Source organism: Pelodiscus sinensis, chromosome 5 (genome assembly GCF_049634645.1).
Source record: "Pelodiscus sinensis isolate JC-2024 chromosome 5, ASM4963464v1, whole genome shotgun sequence".
Classification (NCBI taxonomy): domain Eukaryota; kingdom Metazoa; phylum Chordata; order Testudines; family Trionychidae; genus Pelodiscus; species Pelodiscus sinensis.
In genome coordinates, this window is record NC_134715.1 from 13,523,786 (window position 1) to 13,551,521 (window position 27,736).

Sequence of the window (27,736 nt, forward strand, 5' to 3'; positions counted from 1 at the left end):
GCATGGTTCTCTCTTGATAAGATCTCTTGATTATACGTAGAAATACCTTGGTTCCTCTCCCTCAGAATCCAAGCAGCATAGAGATCCTTTGTTCTTTTGGTTTAAGGTCATTATCCACCTTCTGCCATGTGCTCTGAGTTACAAACTCAGCTGATGGGAGGATGCCGCTTGTAAAACTCAGGTCAACTCATCTTCACAGGGAGGAAAACAGGGCAATAAGAATCTTTAATCCTTTTTATGTTTTTCAGTCCAGATGTGGGAGTTTCCAGTTGCAAGATCCAATCAGAGCCCATCTGTATAAGTGGGTCACCTCTATTAAGAGATGCACAACATTTTCTGTGGGAGGACAATTCTTCACGCTAATTAACATCCCTCTACTGTATGACAGTTCTTATAGTCACCGAGGCTCACAATACAACTGCTCAGATATTATATTGCACTACGAAAAGTGTTACCCAGCATTGCCTGGTCCATTTCAGGGCGGACATGCAGGCTCCCCCAACATGCATTCCCTAGACTGGCCCAGGGCCGGAGGGCAGGATTCAAGGGAGGGACAGGAAGGAAGGGTTTGGAATAGAAGGGCCATTTACCTGGGCTTGTGGCAGGCAGATGGCAATCCCCATCCCCAGATGACCACTCCCTTGGTGGTACAGCAGCCTCCAGTGGTCTATCTGCTGTATATCTGTCCCCTGCATTTGTTGCTTCCACTGGTGATGGAGCAGTATCACGTCCTTCCTCTCAGCCCTCTCCCTTTCCATGTTATGAAAAACACTCCGATTCCCATAACTTCCCATATTCCTGGCACAACCAAACCTTGATCTTGCTTTAAGTTTGGCTAAAGAGGAAGCTGCATGCCAAATTTTGTGGTCCCAAAGTTTGTGAACAGACAGATGTACAAATCTCTAATATATATAGCTAGAACACAGATCAAATAAGTTTAATGCATGTAGTAACACACAAGCATTCAATAGAGTCTTAACATTTCTAATATCTATTTTATCAATATTAACCTGCAAGTGAGTCCAATGGATTCTAGATATAAGTATATTAGTGTCCAATTGAGACATAGGGACCTTGGCATGAGCTGGCGACTGGGCTGCCAGCATCACAGTATCTATGGATATTGGTAAGACCTTGAACATTGTGTCAAGAATGTATCTATCAGTTAAGCTTTTTTAAGCTCTTCATATAAAGTCATCAGAAAATAGTGGGATTGCACTGGGAGGATAAGAGAATAAATTTCCCAGTTTCCGTTTACTTGGGGTAGCTGCCCATGGAGAATGCGAGGCCTAACTACTAGAGCGGGTTTTCTGAATATTTTCCTCACTATCTTGAAACAACCCCCAGAATATCCTTGGTTTAGGGCTGAACAGTAACAGAACAGTGTTGCCCTGGTTAAAGGGCCTGTAAGCCCTGATACAGTATGATATGCAAACACTTCCTACCCTGGAAAACTTACAAGGTACGATGGGTAGGGGCTCAAGTAGGCTAGCTCTAAGGATCATTAGGTACATATACAAGGGTGTGTAAACTACATGGCTCCATCAATGGAGCCATGTAGATTAGGCTGATCGGCAAAGGGAAATGAAGCTGCGATTTAAATAATCGCGGCTTCATTTACATTTAAATGGATACCACGCTGAGCCAACAAACAGCTGATCAGCTGTTTGTCGGCTCAGCGCGCTAGTCTGGACGCTCCTGCGCCGACCTGAAAGCCCTTTATTGACCTCCCCGTTATGGCTCGTAGGATGAGTTTTACCAACAAACAGCTGATCAGCTGTTTGTCGGCTCAGCGCGGCAGCCATTTAAATTTAAATGAAGCCGCGATTATTTAAATCGCGGCTTCATTTCCCTTTGCCGAACAAACAAATCTACATGGCTCCGGCGACAGAGCCATGTAGTTTAGACGTACCCCAAGTGTAAAACTGCAGGCATGGCCTACAGCCGTGTTTCTGAAAGTGCTCTGCGAAACCACTTAGAGAAACGCATTAACTGGCTGCCCCATTTTTTTATTTACTGGCACCACCATTGGCTCTATCTCGTCCTTTTCAGCCAAGGGGAGCCCTGGGAAGTGGTGTGGGCCGGGCCATTGCCTCCCTCAGCGCCGCTTGGCTGCAAAGAGCAAAACAGAGCCAATGGGAGCCACAAGGCTCCGTGGCCACGGCGCCAGTAAGTAAACCGGGGTGGCCAGTTAATGTGTTTCTCAAAGTGGTTTCGTGGAACACTTTCAGAAACACTGGCCTACAAAATGCTGCATGTAGGATGAGGGGGAGATTCACATCACAAAAAACACTGTGGGCTCAGTACAGAAAGTGTGTAGACCAAGTTCTTGGTTCCAGGGCTCCTTGTGAACCAAGCATTAGTCAGCTATACTGATGTAAATCTCTAGGAGCTTTGCTCATTTCAGTGGAGTTATCCTGTGTTCAAACCAACATGTCTGCAGCTAAACACTTTTATAAACAGAGAATTTGGCCATATATTATTTTACAACAAACTTGGAACTAGTTGAGTAGGATGTAGTGCACTTTCTAAGGTGTTTTGCAAGGGAGTCACTCTGTCATACATCTCTGGGGCTCTGCAGCTGCTTGTGATTTTTAGAAGAGGAAATATTTCCTTTGAAACATTTAATGAGCATGGGATGAGTAGAGTGTGTTCTCGGTCAGGGTATGTCTGCACTGCCGCCCTAGTTCGAACTAGGGTGGCTAATGTAGTCAATCGAAGTTGCAAATGAAGCCCGGGATTTAAATATCCCGGGCTTCATTTGCATCTTGCTGGGCACCGCCATTTTTAAGTCCCCCTTAGTGTGGACTCCGTGCCCGCAGCTACACGCGGCACGGAGTAGGTAGTTTGAATTAGGATCTCTAATTCGAACTACTGTTACTCCTCGTGGAATGAGGTGTACCGGTAGTTCAAATTAGAGATCCTAATTCGAACTACCTACTCCGTGCCGCGTGTAGCCGCGGGCACGGAGTCCGCACTAAGGGGGATTTAAAAATGGCGGTGCCCGGCAACATGCAAATGAAGCCCGGGATATTTAAATCCCGGGCTTCATTCACAACTTTGAATGCCTACGTTAGCCATCCTAGTTCGAACTAGGGTGGCAGTGTAGACATACCCTTAGAGACTAGCCTGATAAATTCCATAATCTTGAGCTAATTGTACTGTTATGACCGAGCAGTCTTTTTCAGTCTACTGGCAGAGGGTACAGAAATACATGAGGGCTGCCGGTGTTCCCTGGGTATGGTATCTGTGTAGTAGTTTACTAATGAATGATATGTATGGACTCTTGTGAAAGTCTGTTACACTGATGTAACCATTGTGAGACGTGTATGTGTAACATGTCAGAAGAAGTGCATGCAAATATATCTGGCCTGGTGATTCAGTGAGTGTCCAGTAGAGCAGGGCTAGATACCATTGGCGTATGCTTGGAGGACTCAGGGGTTCGTGTATGCCTGTCACTAACCTGTAAAGAGAGAGTGAGGCCTGGAGGGGAGGTCTTATGTTGTGAGTATCCAAGGGTGTGACGGAGCTGACCCTAGGCAGGCAGAAAGAAGGCTCTCTTGTAGACTCAGAGACTTTAAACTTAGAATGGACCATCATGATGATGTAATCTGAGCTCCTACTCATTGCAGTCCCCAAAACCGCACACACTCCTGAAATAGGCCCCTAACCTCTGGTTGAGTTATGGGAGTCCTCAAATCCTGGTTTAAAGACCTGGTTTCAGAGACTCCACCATTTACATTAGTTTACACCTGCAAGTGACTGACTCATGTTCAGGGCTGGAAGGGAAGGGGGGAGAAAGGGCAATTGCCCCAAGGCCCAGCAACTTAAAAGGGCTCCAGGCTGCTACCATGGCAGCGGCAGAGGTCAGAGCCCTTGAAATTGCTGCCAGAGCACCACATGGCACAGTCTGGGTAGTACTGAGGGCTGGCTGAGGTAGGTGCAGTGTGGTCTAGGAGGTGCTGAATCCTGGCTGGTCCTTGCCTGCTGCTTCTGCCTAAGGCCCTGACCCTTCCGGGGACTCCAGAGCCAAGGACCCCTCCCCCTGTTGCCCAGGGCCCGTTTAAGAGTGTTGTCTGCCCTGCCCATGTCTCATGCTGCAGAGGAAGGCAACCTCCCCCCAGTCTTGGCCAGTCTGATCTGGGGAGGAAAATTCCTCCCCAGACCTAAATATGGGGATCAGCGAGACTATGAGTATGTTCCAGGATCTGAAGTAACTCAGAGCCCTCCCGTTCTGAAGTGCCTCAGAACCCTGGGAGGTCCAGGAAGCAGGGCCATTCCAGGGGGAATTCAGGGCCTAGGGCAGAAGTGACTAATCTGTCACTTCTGGGACCAAACTGTCACTTCTGGGGCTAGGCAATAACACCAGTCTACCAGGCCCCTAATGCGCAGGGCCCAGAGCAATCACTCCGATTTGCTGTGCCCTAGGAACGGCTCTGCCAGAGAGCATCACAACTATAGCCAGCCCTATTTTCCAAGCTGATGACAGTGCTTTAGAGTGAGGACCTTTAAAAAAATAACGTAAGAAATTTCATACAAAAACTATAGCAATAGACCAGCATCTACCTTTGCCTTTTCTGATTTCGATGCTCACTCCTCCCTCCTCTGTTTTACAGATTCCTGGATGAAGTCCAGTCTTTTGCAGGTGTAAACAAAATGAGTGTGCAAAACCTGGCTACTGTATTTGGTCCCAACATCCTGCGGCCAAAATTGGAAGATCCTCTGACCATCATGGAGGGTGAGATACATGAAAATTGTGAACAACTTTAAATCAGGAATATAGAACTTATTTGGAATCATCAGCAGTATGTTTTGGATCGTTCATTGTCAAAAATTACTTTTGCTTGTTTGTGTGTTGGCACAACATTTTCCACTGAAATAACTTAAAATATCTACCCCGCTGAACATGCCACTGCAGAAGAAATTGAAATTTCCTTTGTAGTTCATTGACTTTGCCTGTATACAATGGCATCTTCTTACTCAACCGACCTGCCTGAGGGCACACAGAGCACAGCCAGGAATATAAGCCAGGTCTCTTGAATCCCATTCCAGGACTCTCTCCACTGGGCCACACCGTTTCTATTATTTATATCTTTGGCAATCCATTGTCAGCAACAGCATTTCACTGGTTCTGCTGTAGTACTATAAAGCCATTTTTACTGTTACTTTTCAGAGTAGAATTTAAGCAGCATGAGTGGTAAATATTATATTGTGGTAGTGCTCATGACCCAGTCTTGACTTTTCTTAATGAATCAACCCCCATAATATCCTAGGTTTAGGGCTGAAAAGTAACAGAACAGTGTTGCCCTGGTTAAAGGGCCTGTATGCCCTGTTAGGGTGTATCTAGACTACGCGGAACAGTCGAAAGAGGATATGCAAATTCCGTGGGAATTTGCATATCTTCTTGCAATCGCACTTTCAAAAGCAGAGCTTTCAAAAGTGAAAGTAATTAAGACGCAGATTTTTCAGCTAATCGTCCCCTTCGTCGAAAAGCTGCTTTTTCTCAAAAAAGAAAGCTTAAGTGGCTTTTCGACAAAGGGGGGGGTTGCTTTCGAAAGCATGATCAGAAGAAGATATGCAAATTCCCATAGAATTTACATATCTTCTTTCGACCATTCCCTGTAGTCTAGATGAGCCCTTACAGTATGATATACAAACACTTCCTTCCCTGGAAAACTTACAAGGTACAATGGATACGAGTTCAACTGGGCTAACTCTAAGGAGCGTTATATGCTAGAAAACTTGTGTATTCTTGCAAGAATTAAGTCATGGGAAAACTTTTACAACATCTGTTCCTGATATTAAGGCCTGTCCTGTGTATGTTTTGTGAAAGTTATTTCAAGAGAAGACAATTCTAGCTATGTGACTGGAAGGATGCCAAGTGTAGCTGATAACATTTTACTATGAACAAGGCAGAAAAATCATCATGAACAAAGAGTAGCTCTGTGGCATCTTAGACACTAATCAAAATATAAAGAAGCATGAGCTTTCATGGACAAAACCCACTTCATCAGATGAGCTGGAGTAGAAATAACAGAAACCTATATATATCCTATATATAATCTATATATAAACCTATATAGATATATAGAGGTTTCTGTTATTTCTACTCCAGCTCATCTGATGAAGTGGATTTTGCCCATGAAAGATACATATATACATATATTGTAGCACCTCTGTTAATGAGACTAATTAAGTGGTCTGGGTGTGACCCATACATAACATTTCATGTGGAAATGCAGATGCTCAAGGCAGGAGGAATTGGCTTTGTAATGCGTCAACCAATTAATGTTTTTGTTCAAGCCCAGAGTAACAGTGTCAGATCTGTAGATGAATTCCAGTTCTCAAGTTGTGGTGGGAGAGGTCCAGGTTGTATATTAGGAAAAACTATTTCACTAGGAGGGTGGTGAAGAACTGGAATGGGTTACCTAGTGAAGTAGTGGAGTCTCCATCCCTAAATGTGTTTAAGTCTTGGCTTGACAAAGCCCTAGCTGGGTTGATTTAGTTGGAATTGGTCCTGCCTTGGGCAGGGGACTGGACTTGATGGCCTTCTGAGGTCTCTTCCAGCTCTATGGTTCTATGATTCTTTGATAGAGAGGGTGGGACTTCAAGGAAGGGGTGGGGTGGTAGATCGTGGCTTGGTCTGTCACTTAAAAAGTGATCTTGGGTGAAAAAAGGTTGGAGACCACTGCTGTACAGGTTTATGTTTGTTACCATTACTGATGTCTGATTTGTGTCCATTTATCCTTTGTCAGAGAGATTACCCAGTTTAGCCAATATACATGGCAGAGGGGCATTGCTGGAACTTGATGGCATATATCACATTAGAAGATGAGCAGCTGCATGAGCCCCTGATGTTGTGGCTTATGTGGTTAGGTGTTGCTTGTATAGATGTGTGGACAGAGTTGGCAACAGGGTTTGTTGCAGGGGTAGGTTCCTGGGTGAGCGTATTTGAGATATGATGTGTGGCTGCTGGATTTGCTTTGATTGGGACACATCCAACACAATTAATTAGCGTAATTAAAATAGGTACAGTAATTCCTTGCTTAACACGTGCCCACTTAACACGTTTTCACGATAGCATGTTGGTTTTTTTAGGGAACATTTTTCAAACAACACATCCCCAAAATAACACGATTTCCCCGACCGGCTGGCTGGTCTCCGGCAGCTGCACGGGGCTTCCCTTGCCTCCCTGCAAAAGCGGCAGAGGTTTGCTGCTCACCGCACCATTCCCCAGCGATCTCCTCTGGCCGGATGCCTCACTCCCTCTCCTCCGCCCCCCACTTGCAGCCAGCGGCTGGGTTTCTCCAGCTGGCCGGTCGCCAGCAGCTGTGTGGGACTTCCCCTTCCTCCCTGCAAAAACAGCAGAGGTTTGCCGCTCGCCGCACCATTCCCCGGTGACCCCTTCTCGCCGGGCAAGGAGGCACAGGAAGTCCCACACAGCTGCCAGCGACCAGCCAGCCGGGGAAACCCAGCCGCCGGCTGTAAGTGGGGGGCGGAGGAGAAGGGAGCGAGGCATCCAGCCAGAGGGGGTCGCCGGGGAACAGCACAGCAAGCGGCGAACCTCGGCCGCTTTGCAAGGAGGCAGGGGAAGTCCCGCTCAGCTGTCAGCAAGCGGCCAGCTGGGAAAACCCAGCTGCCGGCTGCAAGCCCCCTCCCCTGTCCTCCCCTTTCCTTCCCCAGAGCCAAACACCTCCCCTCCTTGCTATAACCCAGTCCCCTTTCTCCCCCAACCTTATGTCCCAATCCTAGCTGCTAAGAAGGGCAAGCTGGAGCCGTGAGCGCAAACGCAGCCCCCACCTTTTCCATTATTTTCAATGGGAAAATTGACCCCCACCCCATAACATGTTTTCACTTAGCACGATCATTTTCTGTAAACTATCTGCCGTGTTAAATGAGGAATTACTGTACTACAATTGACAGGCACTTTTTCTGCTGTTGATATATATCTCTTGGTTTCTGTTGTTTCCACACCAGTTCATCTGATGAAGTGAGTTTTGCCCAAGAAAGCTTCTTTATATTTTCATTAGCCTCAAAGGGTATGTCTTCACTTGCACCCTCTTTCGAGAGAGGGATGCAAATGAAGACATTTGAAATTTCAGATGAAGCCGGGATTTAAATATCCCGTGTTTCATTTGCATATTTGCGTTATGATGCTATTTTGAATAGCGCTATTTCGAAATAACAGACACTGTTAAGATTGGGTTATTTTGAGAGACTAGCCACACCCTCCTTTAAAAAATTACTTTCATTTCAATTGCTGTCTTTCAGCAATTTTTCAGTTTCTACTTTCACTTTGTATCTAATCTTTCAATTACTCAAAAAAAATACTAGAAATATATTATATTTGTATGGAGATATAATATGTGCATGACTAAAAAGGTTTTTGAAAGGAAGCTGACTCTCCCTTCACATTATTTCTTATGGTAGAATCCAAGTTGTTACATAAGCAATGTAGATCTTTACTATCCCAAAGCAAATGGACAAAACAAAACAAAAAAAGCCTCTGTGGCAAACTGAATTTTTAGTAGATGTAATTGAAGGGGGGAAAGCTCAAATATTGAATTGCAACCTGTGTAGAATGATTTGGACCACTGGGAAATTATTGATTAAAAGAGTTCAAGGTGCCATTGAAACATGCTGAGAGACTTTAAAATGGTGTTTATAAGCAACCTGACCTTGTTATTGGAAGACTCTTAATATTCCCTAATAGGCTTTTGTAAAATACCTATATGATGCCGTGCTAAACCTCATTTCCCCAAATCTAGTGTCAATGATAGTTTTGTAAATTAAAGTGAAGTTGTGTGGTGTGTGCACCATGAGTTTCTAGAGAAGGAATGTAGCCATTTATAATAACATGTAGGGAAGTGGAGTGCTGTGATTTATGTGTTACTGGCAGTCAGTTCCACATAGTGTGAAAGCATAATACACTTTACTGGTCAGTCACAGTCTCGTCTCTGAGAGTTTGTCTTCACTACGAGGTGAATCAATGTTGCAGCAATCAATTCACCGGTGGTCAATTTATTGTGTCTGCTTAGACGTAATAAATCAACCTCTGAGTGCTCTCCTGTTGACTCTGGTACTCCACAAGGCCGAGAAGAGTAGCCAGAATCAATAGGAGAGCAGCCTGCCAACCTTACTGCTTGGAAAACACCGTGATAGGTATGTCAACTTCAGCTACGTTATTTGCCTAACTGAGGTTGCGTAGGTTAGAGTAACAGTGGTGGGTGTGTTTGGGGGGGGGGGGGAAGCGTTTAGAGTAGATTAGGCCTGAGTAGTTAAAGGTTTTTATATTTAAAAATCTCACACAGCTCTGACAGGCTGAAAAGTTAATGGTTGAGAAACCTTTTCCTTCGTCAGTCCCTTGGATTAGACTGGCTAGTGCTTTTCCAGATTTGAAAACAGTTATCAAAGATGTTTGAGCTTAAACTCACATGTTACAATTACATCATTTATCTTCCTGTTATTCTTAATCTCCTGTGTGATCCCAGTGGTTTTCCATTGCAGATATCGCCTCGGCATATTGGTTTTAGTTCCCCGCCATGATAATATCTCCTTTTAAAGATTATTGGCTGTGGTGTAGCTCTTTTCCTCCCCTTCACTGACTACCCACAACTGCAAGTTCTTTGCTGGGGGGAAAAAGGGGGGAGCAGCTGCTAACAGAAATGGGCAAAGCCTTGACTCTACTCCCAAGATGTTGGCCAGTGCCCCGGAACCAGTGCAGTGTGGGTACAATGGTGCACCAGCAAACATCATTTTCTTTTTTCCAGGTACTGCTGTAGTCCAGCAGCTGATGTCAGTGATGATAAGTGAACATGAACAGCTATTTCCTAAGGACACAGACCTTCAGCCAGGGGAGGAGGTGTGCAATAATAACAATGAGATCCAGAAGAAAATGATCATTGGTCAGCTCCAGAACAAAGAGAACAATAACACCAAGGAGACAGCAGTGAGAAGTTGTTCTTGGGACACACCTGAGCCTCTCCAGAGGGGCAGCATGGACAATGAGTCTCCTGCAATGCTGCCAGGGAGCAAGTCAAACAGTCCAAGGAACAGCATTCACAAATTTGATGTCACAAGAAGCCCACCCCTCATGGTGAAGAAAAACCCAGCCTTTAATAAAGGCAGTGGCATAGTCACTAATGGGTCCTTCAGCAGCTCTGTGGAGGGCCATGAGAAAACCCAGACCTTACCAAATGGTACCCTGCAGGCCAGGAGAACATCATCCCTGAAAGGACCAGTGACTAAAATGGGTACGCACAGCATGCAGAATGGAGGTGTGCGAATGGGCATTTCAAGCACGGATGTGCACAGCAACTCCCTGAACAGCCGAAACCTGGCCTGGATGCCCAATGGGTATGTGACATTGAGGGACAGTAAACAAAAGGAACTGGTGAGTGACTTGGGCCAGCATAACAGACTCTCCACCTATGACAATGTCCACCAGCAGTTCTCCATAGTGAATTCAGAGGATAAACAGAGCATTGATAGTGCAACCTGGTCCACATCCTCTTGTGAAATATCCCTACCCGAACAATCCAACTCATGTCGATCGTCTACCACCACCTGCCCTGAGCAAGACTTTTATGGGGGGAATTTTGAAGACTTGGTGCTTGATGGGCCACCACATGAAGAGCTCTCCAACCAAGGAGACTGTGAGAGCAAAACTGACCGAAGAAGTACGGGAGGACACAGTAGCCGGGCCACCAGCAGCAGCGATAACAGCGAAACATTTGTTGCAAACAACACAAGCAATCACAGTGCTCTGCACAGCCTAGTGTCAAGCTTAAAGCAAGAGATGGCTAAACAGAAGGTGGAGTATGAAACAAGGATAAAGAGGTAAGATGTTATATCTCTGTAATACATACTAACTGTATAAATGAGAGACAGAGTAATTGTCTTACGCTCCCACGACCCAGTGAATTTGAACATAAAAATTGGTAGTAGGGATGGAGAAACCACTTCAATAAAATATGAGCCCACCTGAACCTTTTCCTCCTAATTCAGATCAAACTTGGTTCAACATTGGAAAAAAAATCATGACCCTTTCTTTCCATGATGTGTATTTGCATATACGTGCACCTCATGTTCCCAAGTCAAGTTCAGCTGCAGAAGCACTGGGATAGCATGAGAATAGTTGTTTTCAAATTGGTTTACCATAGTAATATAAGCACATGAAATCTCACTAAAGAATCTGTTTCCATATGATTCCCAGCCTAAATTTGCTGATCCAAGGAGGTATGGAGAGTTCACATAAAGGTTTGGGAAGATCTTTAAATGTCAGGGTGCCCATCCAAATCAACTTCTAACCTTTTTGAGGGTTGTATGGAAGTAGCTAATGTATGGGAGTAAATCATTGTGCACTAAGGCTGTGTCTAGACTACATTCCTCTGTTGGCAGAGGGATGTAAATGAAGCACTTCAAAAGTGCAAATGAAGCCGGGATTTAAATATCCCGTGCTTCATTTGCATAATCATGTAATGGAGCTCTTTCGAAAAAGCGCTATTTCGAAATTGAAACCGCAGTCTAGAGGTTTACAGGATCTTTCGAAAAAGCGCCCTGTTTTCGAAAGAACAGCATCTAGACTGTGGTTTCAATTTCGAAATAGAGCTTTTTCGAAAGAGCGCCATTACGTGATAATGCAAATGAAGTGCAGGATATTTAAATCCCGGCTTCATTTGCACTTTCAAAGTGCTTCATTTACATCCCTCTGCCGACAGAGGGATGTAGTCTAGACGTAGCCTAAATGCTTCAGAGGAAACATCATGGGAGACAGGAGAGATTCCAGAGGACTGGAAAAGGGCAAATATAGTGCCCATCTATAAAAAGGGAAACAAGAACAACCCAGGAAACTACAGACCAGTTAGTTTAACTTCTGTGCCAGGGAAGATAATGGAGCAAGTAATTAAAGAAATCATCTGTAAACACTTGGAAAGTGGCAAGGTGACAGGGAACAGCCAGCATGGATTTGTAAAGAACAGATCATGTCAAACCAATCGGATAGCTTTCTTTTATAGGATAACAAGTCTTGTGGATAAGGGAGAAGCAGTGGATGTGGTATACCTAGACTTTAGTAAGGTGTTTGATACGGTCTCGCATGATATTCTTATCAATAAACTAGGTAAATACAACTTAGATGGCTACTATAAGGTGGGTGCATAACTGGCTGGATAACCGTACTCAGAGAGTAGTTATTAATGGTTCACAATCCTGCTGGAAAGGCATAACAAGTGAGGGTTCCACAGGGGTCTGTTTTGGGACCGGCTCTGTTCAATATATTCATCAACAATTTAGATATTGGCATAGAAAGTACGCTTATTATGTTTGCAGATGATACCAAGCTGGGAGGGGTTGCGACTAATCTGCAGGATAGGGTCATAATTCAAAATGACCTGGACAAATTGGAGAAATGGTCTGAGGTAAATAGGATGAAGTTTAATAAAGACAAATACGCTAAGTGACGCAAGATGGGATGAAGATGGACAGCCCATGGTGGGTAAAGAACAGGTTAGGAACTATTTAGAAAAGCTAAACATACACAAATCCATGGGTCCGGACTTAATGCATCAGAGGGTACTGAGGGAGTTGGCAAATGTCATTGAGGAGCCTTTGGCTATTATCTTTGAAAAGTCGTGGAGATCGGGAGAAATCCCAGATGATTGGAAAAAAGCAAATGTAGTGCCCATCTTCAAAAAAGGGAAGAAGGATGATCCAGGGAACTATAGGCAGGTTAGTCTTACCTCGGTTCCTGGAAAAATCATGGAAGGGATCCTTAAGGAATCCATTTTGAGGCACTTGGATGAGAGGAAAGTGATCAGGAATAGTCAGCATAGATTCACAAAGGGCAAGTTGTGCCTGACAATTCTGATTAGCTTCTATGATGAGTTAACTGGCTCGGTGGACATGGGAAAGTCAGTGGATGTGATATACCTTGACTTTAGCAAGGCTTTTGATACAGTCTCGCACAATATTCTTGCCAGCAAGTTAAGGGAATGTGGATTGGATAAATGGACAGTAAGATGGATAGAAAGATGGCTAGAAGGCCAGGCCCAGTGGGTAGTGGTCAACGGCTCGGTGTCAGGATGGCGGTCGGTTTCTAGCAGAGTGCCCTAAGGTTCGGTTGTAGGACCGGTTTTGTTCAATATCTTTATTAATGACCTGGATCAGGGGATGGATTGCACCCTCAGCAAGTTTACGGATGACACTAAGCTGCAGGGAGAGGTAGATATGCTTGAGGGAAGAGATAGGGTCCAGAGTGACTTAGACAAATTGGAGGATTGGGCCACAAGAAATCTGATGAGGTTCAACAAGGACAAGTGCAGAGTCCTGCACTTGGGACAGAAGAATCCCAAGCATAGTTACAAGCTGGGGACCAACCAGTTAAGTAGTAGTTCTGCAGAAAAGGACCTGGGGGTTACAGTGGATGAGAAGCTGGATACGAGTCAAAAGTGTGCCCTTGTAGCCAAGAAGGCTAATGGTATATCAGTGATAGAAATGTAGCCGTGTTAGTCTGGTGTAGCTGAAACAAAATACAGGACTATGTAGCACTTTAAAGACTAACAAGATGGTTTATTAGATGATGAGCTTTCGTGGGCCAGACCCACTTCCTCAGATCAAATAGTGGAAGAAAATAGTCACAACCATATATACCAATGGTATATTAGGTTGCATTAAGAGGAGCATTGCCAGCAGATCCAGAGATGTCATTATTCCCCTTTATTCGGCTTTGGTGAGGCCACATCTGGAGTATTGTGTCCAGTTCTGGGGCCCCCACTACAAAAAGGATGTGGACGCATTGGAGAGGGTCCAGTGGAGGGCAACCAAAATGATTAGGGGGCTGGAGCATATGACTTATGAGGAGAGGCTGAGGGACGTGGGTCTGTTTAGTCTGCAGAAGCAAAGAGTGAGGGGGGATTTGATAGCAACCTTCAACTTCCTGAAGGGAGGTTCCAAAGAGGATGGAGAGAGGCTGTTCACAGTAGTGACAGATGGCAGAACAAGGAGCAATGGTCTCAAGTTGTGGTGGGAGAGGTCCAGGTTGGATATTAGGAAGAACTATTTCACTCGGAGGGTGGTGAAGCACTGGAATGGGTTACCTAGGGAAGTAGTGGAGTCTCCATCCCTAGAGGTGTTTAAGTCTCGGCTTCACAAAGCCTTGTTCGGTTGATTTAGTTGGAATTGGTCCTTCCTAGAGCAGGGGTCTGGACTTGATGTCCTTCTGAGGTCTCTTCCAGTTCTATGGTTCTATGATTCTATGATTCTATGAAATGCAAAGTGCTCCACTTAGGAAGGAAGAATCAGTTTCATACATACAGAATGGGAAGTGACTGTCTGGGAAGGAGTATGGCAGAAAGGGATGTAGGGGTTATAGTGGCCCACAAGTTGAATATGAGTCAGCAGTGTGATGCCGTTGCAAAGAAAGCAAACATGATTCTGGGATGCATTAACAGGTGTGTTGTGAGCAAGACACGAGAAGTCATTCTTCCTCTCTACTCTGTGCTGGTTAGGCCTCAATTGGAGTATTGTGTTCAGTTCTGGGCACCGCATTTCAAGAAAGATATGAAGAAATTGGAGAGGGTCCAGAGAAGAGCAACGAGAATGATTAAAGGTCTAGAGAACATGACCTATGAGGGAAGGCTGAAGGAATTGAGTTTGTTTAGTTTAGAAAAGAGAAGATTGAGGTGGGACATGATAGCAGTTGTCAGATATCTAAAAGGGTGTCATAAGGAGGAGGGAGAAAACTTGGGGTACGTCTAGACTACATGCCTTTGTCGCCAGAGGCATGTAGTCTAGACGTACCCTTGTTCATCTTGGCCTCTGGGGACAGAACAAGAAGCAATGGGCTTAAACTGCAGCAAAGGAGGTTTAGGATGGACATTAGGAAAAACTTCCTAACTGTCAGGGTGGTCAAAAACTGGAATAAATTGCCCAGGGAGGCTGTGGAATCTCCATCTCTGGCGATATTTAAGAGTAGGTTAGATAACTGTTTATCAGGGATGGTCTAGACAGTATTTGGTCCTGCCATGAGGGCAGGGGACTGGACTTGATGACCTCTCGAGGTCCCTTCCAGTCCTAGTATTCTGTGATTCTATCTCTTCAGTGAACAGGGCCAGTTGTTCCCAGCTAAGATAGTGGGGAGAATTTCATTCTGATACCAGTTTATGCCATAAACTTGGATGACAGGGGGCCATGCCTAGAGAAGCTCCGTTCGGCATTTTTTTCATGTTAAGTATTGTTGAGCCTTTTCAATCTTAATGAACCTATTTAATTTAATAACATCTTGCAACAATGCATACTCTAGGTTAATTGTGTTTGCATAACATGATTACCTTTTATTCATGTAACATGTGTGTGTCCTGCCATTGAATGACAGCTGCAAACAAGGCTCTTTTTAACTGGTTGTGACTTAGAGATGATAGCTGTGGCACTTCTAATATATCTATAGTAACTGGAAATCAAATGCTTCAAACAAATCATAAAACCTTGTTTTGTTTCACTTCTTCATGAGTGTAATAGGATTTGGGTAACTGTAAAGTTTTTAAAGATGTTGCTGTCTTACAAGATTAGCATGTCACCTTCCTTTGCAACTCAAGGACCACACCTGATTGTTTCTGGAACTAGGAGAGTGCTGGAATGCCTTGTGAGGGTGGTCTTCCTTCTAGGAAAGATGTGATCCATGTTTTACAGCCTCCAGCTTGTACATGTTCATTTTCTTCTAGCTGCTGAAAGCTTAGAAACAGTGCAGTGTCTTTCCATTCCCACCCCCATGCATGCTGGATACACCTCTAGAAAAGAAGCCAGGAGATGTGGCTTCTGTTCCCATCCCTGCCACTTTCAAAAGACAGGATTTTGTGTCACAGCTGCTGTGAAGTTAACATGTGCTGTTCTATCCTCTATGTATCCCAAGGAGGGAAGATGTCTCCATCGCACTACTTCTGCGCTATATTCTCTTTTGTGCCCTTCTCCTTGTGATTAGCCCCAGCAATGGCTACCTCTGCTGCTCATAGATTCATCCAGCAGTGACATGAAATTGACATAATTCTTGTCAGCTTCACATTACTTCTGAGGTTCTGAGTATCACTGAATCATATAACTCAACAGGCAACCCAGAGGTCAGGTATATAATAAGGGAGAGGCAAATTAAGGATGGATAAAATTAAAAAACAATGAATGGTCTAGCAACACCCTGAAGACTAACAAAACATGTAGATGGTATCATGAGCTTTTGTGAGTACAACCCACTTTTTATCTGACCCACGAAAGCTCATGATACCATCTACATGTTTTGTTAGTCTTTAAGGTGCTGCTAGATTAGTTGTTGTTTTTTAAGCTTTTCCAGTTAAAAGACTAACTTGGCTACCCCTCTGAAGCTTCTAAGGATGGACAGGTATTGATCTAGCTTAGTCCTGCTACTTCTCCTGCCGCATTTTTAGATCATGAGTGCCACTGGTTATATATATGCAAATCGCTAAGATTCAAATTGACCCAAGTCACATACTAGACTGGGTTTGGCATTTCATCTTCACCCTTTACATCACTGTAATAGGCAACTTCCGATCAGAATTCAGATCAGATGGTTAGAAATGGGATTTTCCCTGCATCTGTAAATCAGCCAACAAGTGTATTTCCTTACTGCTACCTTGCACAAAACTTTCCTATACAGTTCAAGAGCTCTTAAAGTAGGTGAAGCTGAGTCATGTTAGGAAAAGAACATTCTAATTGTTTTGTAATAGAGAACAATTTACCAAATCTTTAATGGTCCTGCTTCATCAACACAGTAAATTAAATAATAGGTTAGAGGGAAAAAAATACCCCGGTGCATAAACTGAAGAATGTTTATATCCAAACATTATACCTACCCTTAATAAGGGCATGTGACAGCATGGAATGCAATAAAGTATTGTTCTGACCTCTGCACTGTGGTTTAGTGGATACAGCTCTAGAAAAGCAGCCAGGAGATGTGGCTTCTGTTCCCATCCTTGCCACTTACAAAAGACAGGATGGTGTGTGCACACCCCCCATGGCTGCTGATTCCATTAGACTGCAGGTACAGTGCCCAGAAAGCAAGAGGCGGTTCAGTTCTTTAACTAAAATACATCACAATTTTCTGAGCTGTGTTGATAATATTGATTATGCTAGAACATAGTTAGAGTTTGACATGCATTATTCTGTATTAGATCATACCATTTATGTGTTGGATCCCTCAAATATGGAAACTTTTTAAAAACAAAAACAAACCCCATCAACTGCAGCTTCAAAAAATAACATATGACCAGATGACTAACAGTAATCATAGACAATAAAGGGGAAGGGATGTAGAGCAGGGTAAGTAAAAAACATGTCAGAAATCTTATGTCTAATTTGAATGGATACAAGTCAGCAAGCCTTATGCTATTCACCCCACTAGCAATAATATTTGCAAACTGATGGAGGACAGGAGAGGCCTCAGAAAACTGATGAAGGGTTAACATCTTTAAAAAAGGGGGGAGAGGAGGTGCTGGGGAGCAGCAGACCAGTCAGTCTAACTTCAGTACCAGGAAAGCTATTAGAGCAATATATACAAAATTTAACTCACAAATATCCAGAGGATGAAGCCAACTTGGACTTCCTCATAAATAGGATGGAGAAATGCAGTAGATACATAACTGATTAAACACCTGTGAATTATTAATGGCCTCATATCAGAGTGAAGGCACTCTTAAGGAGGGTTCCACAAAAATCTGTTCTGGGTCTGCTGTTATTTAGCATCTTTAACCTGAATATTCAAATGGAGAACATGCCAATCAAATCTGCAGACTACACACAACTTGGGAAGGTTGACAACACCTTAGATCAGTGGTTTTCAAAATATGGGTCGCGACACAGTACTGGGTCGTGGAATGTCAGGCACTGGGTCTCGTTGCTGCAGGGTGATCAGGTGACCAGTGGGGATGCTAAGGATACTACCTACCCATTCTGACACTGCAGATTGTGCTGTGCCCAGAAGAGACTGGCAAAGGAGGAGCAGGGAAGAGTACACATGGCTCCACACACTGCCAGGAGCCTTAGCACCCTCACTGCTCTGAGTGGGAGCCACTCAAGATAAGCACATTCTGCCACACCCCTGACTCCCCAAAGCCGGAACCCTTTCCTACAACCCAAAGTTCTCATCCTCAGCCCCTCCACAGAGCCTACATACTAGTCAAATTACATTGGGTCTCAGGCATCAATAATTTTCTTCAACTGGGTCATGAGAAAAAAAAATTGAAAACCACTTGCCTTAGAACAGTGGCTCCCAAGCTGTGGTCAGTGGACCCCTGTTGGTCAATGATGGTACTGCAGGGGGTCCGTGGAAAGTTTAAAAGTGAGGATTGGGCTTATAGCGGTGGGCCCAATCCTTAATTTTCTTTTTTTTCTCAGCCATGGAGTAGGGTCTGTGAAATTTTAATAGATTGAAAAAGGGTCCGTATGCTCAAAAAGGTTGGGACCCACTGCCTCAGAAGATAGAATTAAAATTCAAATGGACATTGTTAAACCGGAGAAGTACGCTATAGACAAAAAATGAAATTCAGCCAAGACAGATTTAAGGTGCTACACTTAGGGAAGAAAAACCAACAGAATGGGGGATAACTGGTTTCGCAGCACCACTACTGAGAAGGATCTGGGAGTTGTGGGGGGTCACAAACTCAGCATGAGTCCACAATGCAATGCTGTTGCAAATAGTAACAATAACAAAAAAGAAAGCAAGAAAGAAATAGAAAATGTGCTTTTAGGTTGCATTGAGAGGCAAACAAGTCACAGGAAGTAATAGTACCAATCTATCCAGTGTTGGTTAGGCCTCAGTTGGAGTATTGTGTTCAATTTTGATCACTGCTGTATGGAAGGGATATAGAGAAACTGGAAAGAAACCAGCAACACACAACAAAAATGATCAAATGGCATATATGGCAAAGACATATTTAGTTTGGAAAAGAGGTAATTAAAGAGAGGGTACATGATAATGATCTTCAGCTACTTGAAAGGCTGGTATAAAAAAAGATGGAGAAAAATTGTTCCCTGTTGTCACAGAGGGCAGGAGAAGAAGCAATGGGTTCAAACAGCAGAATTGCAAATTGAGAGTAAAACTCAGGTAGACCTTCCAAACTATAAGAACAGTAGCACAGTGGAATAAAATGCCTAGGGAAGTCATGAAAATGCCTTCATTGTAGGTTTTCAAGAAGAGTCATTTATCTTGGGTGGTTTAGACACAAAAAATCCTACAACTTGGCAGAGGGTTAGACAAGATGATCCTTGTGACCCCTTCTCACCTATGATTTGATGATTATTTCAATAGGTCAATGTGAGGAACCAATATTTGCTAATAGAAAAAGGGGATCAATCCGTGAACCACGGTCATCAGTGTTCTGACACTGCATTGGAAAAGGCCCATTTAGGTCATAGCCTAGCAAATCCAGAGCTGTTGCTTACCATTTATAGTGCCAGAGATTTGTATTCTTCAATTATAAATAAGCCAAGAAATGAAGATTCCACCATTCCTTGTTCAATTCAACAGGAAACTAGTTACTTTAAAATTGTCTTTTTAAAGGAAGTTGGCCTGTGCTTTGTAAATTAAAACCCGTTGCTGTGCGTGAGGCTGGGTAATACAGTGCGGGCTGTCATTTCTGTTCTTGTCTTGCTACAGCTTGGAACAGAGAAACTTTAACCTTGAAGCAGAAATGATGACCCTGCACGATGAGCTGGACCAGGAGAGGAAGAAGTTTACAATGGTAGAAATCAAAATGCGCAATGCAGAGCGGGCCAAAGAAGATGCAGAAAAGAGGAATGACATGCTGCAAAAAGAGATGGAGCAGTTTTTCTCTACATTTGGAGAACTAACAGTGGAGCCTCGCAGGCCAGAGAGAGGCAACACCATATGGATTCAGTGAGCATTTTAACCGAGGCCTCTGGCATTCTGGGAATGCCTGGTGGGATATTATATTGTTTCAGGTGGCCGGTCACCTGACTGAGGCTAGCACTCAACAAAATGTTGTAAACCCTTGAAAGAAGACAAGCTACAGACATTAACCAACCATACTGCAGTGTGTACTTATCACATCATTCTTTTTGAATAGCTTCATAATGCTAGTGTCAAGTGTTACAACTGAATGTGTGTATAGATTTTTTTTAAAAAAGGTCACCTTACAGAGAGAGCGAGTGACATATTTCACACAATATTTTAATGCAAGACTTTTATTTAAACTGGTAAATTGAAATGTTGCAATCAAGCTTTATATCAAGGCTTTTCTCCCTTGCACTTAATATAATAAGCTATTTTTGGCATTGTTACTGTCAGCTTATTTTGTATATCATTTTTGTTACCCTTCTTGCTCTGGAGCTAAAGATATATATATATAATGTTAGCTATTAAAACAGAAGGATACTGTGTGGCTGTGTTGTTTGTGCCAATGAACTTGCAGATGACCAAAAACAAAAGTGTAAATAATTTTATAAAAATATAACTAACATCTGACAAGTTTTGGACTTTTTTCTCTTTAGACTCTGAACACTTTATAAATAATATTCTTCTTTTTAATTAATTCCATCCTTTTATTCTTGTTCTGTTTCCAGTAAATAACAGATAAAGCTGTTTAAGGACCATTTACAAAGGCAGACTGGATTTGAACTGGTTTATCATGTTTCTATTACTGAATAGTACTGGTTGATTCCAAATTCTGTTGCTGTTATTTTGAGGTTCCCCATTTCCTTTGAAGATTCTATGTACTGACGTCCCAAAATTTGACTTAAAATCCTTTATTAAAGGACTCATAGGCTGTGTCTACACTGGCATGAATTTCCGGAAATGCTTAAAACGGAATACTATTCCGTTTTTAGTTTTTCCGGAAAAGGAGCATCTACATTGGCAGGCTGCTTTTCCGGAAAAGCCCTTTTTCCGGAAAAGCGTCTGTGGCCAATGTAGACGCGCTTTTCCGGAAAAGAGCCCCGATTGCCATTTTCGCGATCGGGGCTTTTTTCCGGAAAAGAATACTGGGCTGTCTACACTGGCCCTTTTCCGGAACAGTGTTCCGGAATAAGGACTTATGCCCGAGCGGGAGCAGAATAGTTTTTCCGGAATAGCGGCTGATTTTGTACAGTAGAGCATCGTTGCTTTTCCGGAAATTCAAGGGCCACTGTAGACAGGTTGCAGCTTATTCCGGAAAAGCAGCTGATTTTCTGGAATAAGTGGCCCAGTGTAGACACAGCCATAGACTTTAAGGTCAGAAGGGACCATTATGATCATCTAGTCTGACCCCCTGCACAATGCAGGCCACAGAATCTCACCCACCCCCTCCTAGAATAATCCTCTTACCTATATCTCAGATATTGAAGCCTTCAGATACTTTGAAGACCCCAAGATACAGAGAATCCTCCAGCTGTGATCTGTACCCCATGCTACAGAGGAAGGCGAAAAACCTCCAGGGCCTCTGCCAATCTACCCTGGAGGAAAATTCCTTCCCGACCCCAAATATGGCGATCAGCTAAACCCTGAGCATGTGGGCAAGACTCACCAGCCAGGCACCCAGAAAGTTCCCTATAGTAACTCCTATCATCCCTCCATTGACCTATTTACCTCTGATAATGAATGGTCAATTAGTTACCAAGATCATGTTATCTCATCAAACCATCCCTTTCATAAACCCATCTGGCTTAATCTTGAAGCAAGATAGATCTTTTGCCCCCACTACTTCCCTTGGAAGGCCGTTCCAGAACCTCACTCCTCTAATGGTTAGAAACCTTTGTCTAATCTCAAGTCTAAACTTCCTACTAGCCAGCTTATATCCATTTGTTCTTGTGTCCACATTGGTATTAAGCTTAAATAATTCCTCTCCCTCCCTGGTATTTATTCCTCTAATATATTTCAAGAGTGCAATCATGTCCCCCCTCAGCCTTCTTTTGGTTAAGGTAAACAAGCCAAGTGCTGTATTTGACAAATCATCAGAAAGCCAACTAGCAATAGCTATTGTGTTTGCATAATTTTAGTCACAAGATGAACACTGCCACATCAACTCTGGGCTGGTTCCTGTAATTCCTTCTCAAGTGAAATTCACATTGGCCTGTGCTGGCCGTGTTGATGATGACAGGAATAATGTTGATTAATTCAACTAAGCAAAGAAATGTTGGTTTAGACTCCAGTAGTAAAAATTCAGTCCAGTTCAGAGGGTCCTCCTAAGTCCTTTACACTGTTTAAAGACTTAAATGTAACTTCCCCATTCATGCAAAAGTTCATGTTGCCAAAGTGGAAAAGGAAAACACTAGTAGGTGAATCAATTATTTCTTTGCTTCTGACGTGAATATTAACAATCGCAAGTTTTTAATTAGTTTGTACTCCATAACTCTTTTAAAAAGCCAAATTCATGTTGTTAGTAAATTGTGTTTTTATGTGAATAGATTATTCAACTTTTGGATCTTTGCCAGTGAGAAGGTTAAAAAAAGACTAAGATTATTCAAATGTTTAGGATCTCTTCTTCGCTGCACACATTCCAGAGCTGCTCCACTGGATGCAAAACAGAGGTAACTATGATTCAGACTACCTGCAAGTGTGTATGACTTTAGGACTACTAGACTGAATAAGGCAAAACAGGTTCTGCCAAGAAGAACACTTTTTACTTATTCCTCTGGAGAGAAGCCCCTAGCCTGGCTGTTTAGCAGAGCTCCCCCTTGGGCAGTGCGTGTGGGATAAAATGTTGACGTATATTGAGAGGTGATGGGTTCCAGTGAATAGGCACAGAACTGAGACTCAGGCGTCCGGGGCTCTATTCATTTCGCTGTCACTGAATTTTGTGCAATCTTAGGCAGTCATTTTGCTGCTTTGTGCCTTATCTATTTAGATTTTATATTCTTTCTTGTAGGAACTGTTTCTTATTATGCGAATATACAGCACCGAGCAACTTTGATGTAGGTGCTGCTGTACTGTGGCTAGTACTGTCACTCTTGCATATGCAGGGGTCTCATGAGGCATTTATTGAACAAATCACACTACTTCTGATTTCAAAGAGTTCTTTTTATTTTCAAGCACACACACAGAGTATTTATTCACACACAGTAAATTTAAAAATCTCGAGTATCTCTTTTTCTTCTATAATTAGTTCAGGACTGGAGCCTCATGTATGTCATTTCCTGAAGTGATTATACTTTTCTGAAAAGTCCGATGCTGTTTGGAGCTGGAGTTTGGGCATGGAAAAAAAGACCGTCAGACTTTTACACTGCCACACTTCAAAGGAACCATGCACACATCCGTCTCACACCAGAACAAAATCAGTCACAAACAGTACCAAAAATTTGAGCTTCCTTTTATTTTACATAAAAGAATCACATTTAGTTGTAGCAGTTGAACATCCTCTTCCTCCTCCTCAGTTGTTGTATCTCATAAGATTCTAACCCGAAAGCCACCCTGCTTCTTTGGTCAAAAGTTTTTGCCTCACTGAGGAATGCGGTGTTGGGCTTAGGTTAGCGTTGTTAATAAAGTGAGACTAGAGGCATCAGTTCCATGCCGCAGCAGTGCTTGTAGTTACTGTAGGAGCTTCACTTTCCAACAAATCCCTAACTCTAAACTACCTGGCATCCATGCATGAGATAAGGCAGAAAACTTTGTTTGGCAATATACATGGCTCCTGCTATAGTTGTTTTGGGTGGGAGTGATTTCATTCTAGGCTCGGATGTGAAAGGGACATTTCATTCTTTAGCACCCTCCTATTAGTTAAAATTGCTTTTCAGTCATTGCTTTAAATCCTGCAGAGCTGAAGGATAGCATTTTCTTTTCCAGGTTTGAGAGTTTTAGCCTGTTAAGGGGCAAAAAAGCCTTAGGAGTTGGGTAAAATAGGTATGATGAGAAACCTAATGTAGAATTCTGCCACCTAACCAACAGGCGACAGTGAAATTCCATGTGAAAACAATTGTTTCATTTTTATTGCTCAGTGAGGGATGAGACAACTAAAACATCACTAAAATTATGTGTTTGTAAGGGGCCCAAGTCTGAACACTAGTACCAAAGCCAAATAATTGGGATTTGCATCCAAGTGAGTAATAGCAGAAAAACCACTCTCACAGATTATGGAAGGAGAAACAGCTGCCATGGTCCACACATCTCTCCAGTGCAGAGGCTTGACACTTAGGTTGCATCTACACTGGCATGATTTTGCACAAATGCTTTTAACGGAAAAGTTTTTCCGTTAAGTATTTGCGCAAGTAAGCGTCTATACTGGTATGTGCCTTTGCGCAAAAGATTTTAGCCACTTTAGCCATCGGGCTTTCTTGCGCAAGAAATTGATGTTACCTGTCTACACTGGCCTCTTGCGCAAGAACACTTGCGCAAGAAGAGGACTTATCCCTGAGCGGGAGCGTCAGAGTATTTGCGCAAAAAGCACTGATTTCATACAGTAGAACATCAGTGTTCCTGCGCAAATACTCGCTGCCAGTGTAGACAGGTGGAAAGATTTTGCGCAAAAGCAGCCACTTTTGCGCAAAATCTTGCCAACGTAGACACAGCCTTAGACGTTGTTTAGAGTGCAGGGTTTTTGCACAAGAAGCTTTTTTGTGCAAGAGATCTTCCGCAAAAACTTCTTGTGCAAAAGCACGTCCACACCTCCAAAGCGCATCACAAAAGTCATGTGCTTTTGAGCAAGAGAGCGTCCACACTGCATTGACGCTCTTGCGCAAGAAAGCTCTGATTGCCATTAACAGAATGGCCATCAAAGCAGCTGTGCTTTTTCTGATAATCTCCTGACCACACATGCCTTTTTGCGCAAGAGCTGAAGCGCAAAAAGGAGTTATTCCTCGTGCAGAGTTATTCTACCGGCAAAAGCCCTCTGTCCTGTCAATTTACTGTGTGTGTGTGTGTGTGTGTGTGTGTGTGTGTGTGCGCGCGCGCACACGCATGCGCAAAAATGAGCTTGAGGTGTGGATCCTCCGCTGGTTTTTTGTGCAAAAACCTTATACTGTAGACATATCCCTACAGTTTTGCACTGTGTGAATTGTGAGGGGAAGCATCTCTCCTGGCACAGGCTCTCCAAATCCTGTCCGTCAGTGGCATATTTGGTGTGGAATCCCACTTAGGGTCCCACTTACTGTCTGGGGTGCAAGTAGTCATTTAATTTTTTTCCAAGCATTTTCCTGCATTAAGACCATTTCCAGTTGGAATTTGTTGCTTTGTCCCGTTGTTCTGATTTAATTTGGTATCTGCTAACACAACAATAATGGTAATGAAATCATTTGCTACTGACATGACTCTCAGGTGTGTATCCATCAGTATGCAATGCTAAAAGAAACATCAGCTACAAAATTGCTGATAATGACAAAGTTATTCTGACTGGATGTCCAGCATGCTAATAAGGTTCTTTAATTTATGTAAATCACACCGTTTAGCTGAAACTAGTGTTCGACACTCAATGTAGCCTACTTTGTTTTCTTTCAACATTTTTTTTAAAGGCTCTTATTTTCCCTCATGAGGATTTAAGCAAGAGTAATAGAGCAAGTTCACTACTTTTGTTATTATGAATGAGACTATTGCATTCCTGGAAAAATAAAAACAAGGACTCTATGCCTTGTGTATTGTAATACCCTAGAGTTACGGTTATATAAGGCCTAACCATATCCTTTCATTGTGGCTTAAAAACCATGCTAATGTTATGCACAGAAAAGTCTGTACAAAAGACCATCCATAATAGGCAGCCTCCCAAGTCCTTCCTAAATACTTTGGGCCTAAGGCTATCCATCCCCTTGCTGTCTGCATACACTTATGAACTGCTGTGTGTTTGTACAACAGGCATGTATTTCACAAATTTTCACATGCATAAACAATGCCACAAGGAAATACAGAAGCAGGTCACTGAAGAGAAATTCAACACTACTTTCTAACCAGGTCTGCCAACAGGGTTTGCTGATTCCACAGGGCTTGCTGGGAATTGCCACAGGGCTTGCTGATTCCAAAGGATCCAGGAATCCTAACAGTTGCCACTGCTACTGTAGTACCCAAGCACTTTATATTGCCACCAGGGTCCTATGTGATGCACTCTGGGCAGAGCTGAAGACTGGATGCCCTAGCTCCACTCCTCCTGCGGGCAGTCTCACCCATTCCAGGAGAGCAAAACTGCCCCTTCCCCACTTCAACTGACTTGCCATATCTTTAGACAATGGCTTAAGACAGAGCTCATTGTAATTCACATACTATGTATGTCTAGTTACTGTAAACAATTATACAGATTGCATTTCAGGAAAGAGATTCTCATACTGAAAGGGAAAGAGTGGGCTAGGTTCTCTGTTCTTTATACTATAATGAAACTAGCAGATAACTGCTACTTAGAGAAATATTTGACAAATAATCTCAATTTACTTTAAAGAATGAAGTATTAAATTTCTATTCTGTCCTGACAGCATGGTGCTATGTAGTACGCGGACGACTATTCTGCTTGATTTTTTTCTGCAAAAAATAACATGTTCTTGTTCTCATACATACAGGCTGTGTCTACACTAGGCCACTTATTCCGGAAAAGCAGCTGCTTTTCTGGAATAAGCTGCGAGGTGTCTACACTGGCCCCTTGAATTTCCGGAAAAGCAGTAACGATTTACTGTAAGAAATCAGCTGCTTTTCTTGGAAAAACTATGCTGCTCCCGCTTGGGCAAAAGTCCTTTTTCTGGAAAACTGTTCCGGAAAAGGGCCAGTGTAGACAGCACAGTAGTCTTTTCCGGAAAAAAGCCTCGATAGAGAAAATGACGATCAGGGCTTTTTTCCAGAAAAGTGCGTCTAAATTGGCCACAGACGCTTTTCCGGAAAAAGGGCTTTTCCGGAAAAGCAGCCTGCCAGTGTAGACGCTCCTTTTCTGGAAATACTTATAATGGAAAACTGTTCCGTTTTAAGCATTTCCGGAAATTCATGCCAGTGTAGACACAGCCACAGTGATGTGACTGTTCCTGGCATATGCTTTATAGCATTTATGCTAGCAATGCAGTGGAAATATACATGATGTCAATGCAAAAAACATTAGTTTGAATTAAAAGGAGATCATTCATTTTCTTCCTGGATCTCACATTAGCCTGAGCTAGAAGTTGTTACCATCTTGAAATTCCTTTCATAATCCTCTCCTGAACTGGAAAAGTTTTAGATGCTCAAGTACTTTGTTCCACATTCACAGTATGTTGCTTCAGAGCTGATAGCCAGATGTCCCCTAGAAGGAGACTTAACAAAAGCCTCATGATTGTCTTCTGGGTGCAAGCATTCAGACAAATAGCTCTTTTTTCACTGGTCTCATTAATATATGTATATGTATCCTGCTGAGCTATGGAGAAAGAGAGAGCATTCAACAGAGGCATCAGCGAGGCAAACAATGACTGATCCTTCCCAGAGACCCATTTTAAAATATGAGATAAACTATCTACTTTTGCTCAGAATGCACCATACACCAAGAAACCATAATAACATTCACAATCAGAAGACATGCTAGTTTAGCAATTCAGGCTTCAAGCTGTAGGAGATTACAGAAGAGCATTTATGATTGAAAATCATGATTATCTTCTGGAGAAGGCACAGTTCATTTATCTGAAATGGAGGTGGGTTTTTTAATTGGTTTGAGGAATGTCTTAGCCACACTGTAGTATCGGTGGCGAATGCATCATGGGTGAATGTCTCTTGTTAAACTACAGTATGACGCTACTCCACTCCCCAAAAGACATGCGATGTAATGTGGCTTTTGGCCACAGCTTCAAGCTGCAAGACCCATCAGGCTTA

General features: G+C 43.0%; 1 protein-coding gene across 10 annotated transcripts in view; it reads left to right on the forward strand.

Moving 5' to 3' along the window:
- ARHGAP24 (Rho GTPase activating protein 24) overlaps positions 1 to 20,401 on the forward strand; it is a 339,006-nt gene extending 318,605 nt beyond the window's left edge. For all 10 annotated transcript variants that reach the window (XM_075929535.1, XM_075929532.1, XM_075929536.1 and 7 more), the window contains 3 exons: positions 4,617 to 4,738; positions 9,771 to 10,839; positions 19,661 to 20,401. In XM_075929535.1, coding sequence (XP_075785650.1) covers positions 4,617 to 4,738; positions 9,771 to 10,839; positions 19,661 to 19,904 — 1,435 coding nt within the window. In that variant the 3' untranslated portion in view covers positions 19,905 to 20,401. The remainder of the gene's footprint in view (positions 1 to 4,616; positions 4,739 to 9,770; positions 10,840 to 19,660) is intronic.
- The last annotated feature ends 7,335 nt before the right edge of the window (positions 20,402 to 27,736 follow it).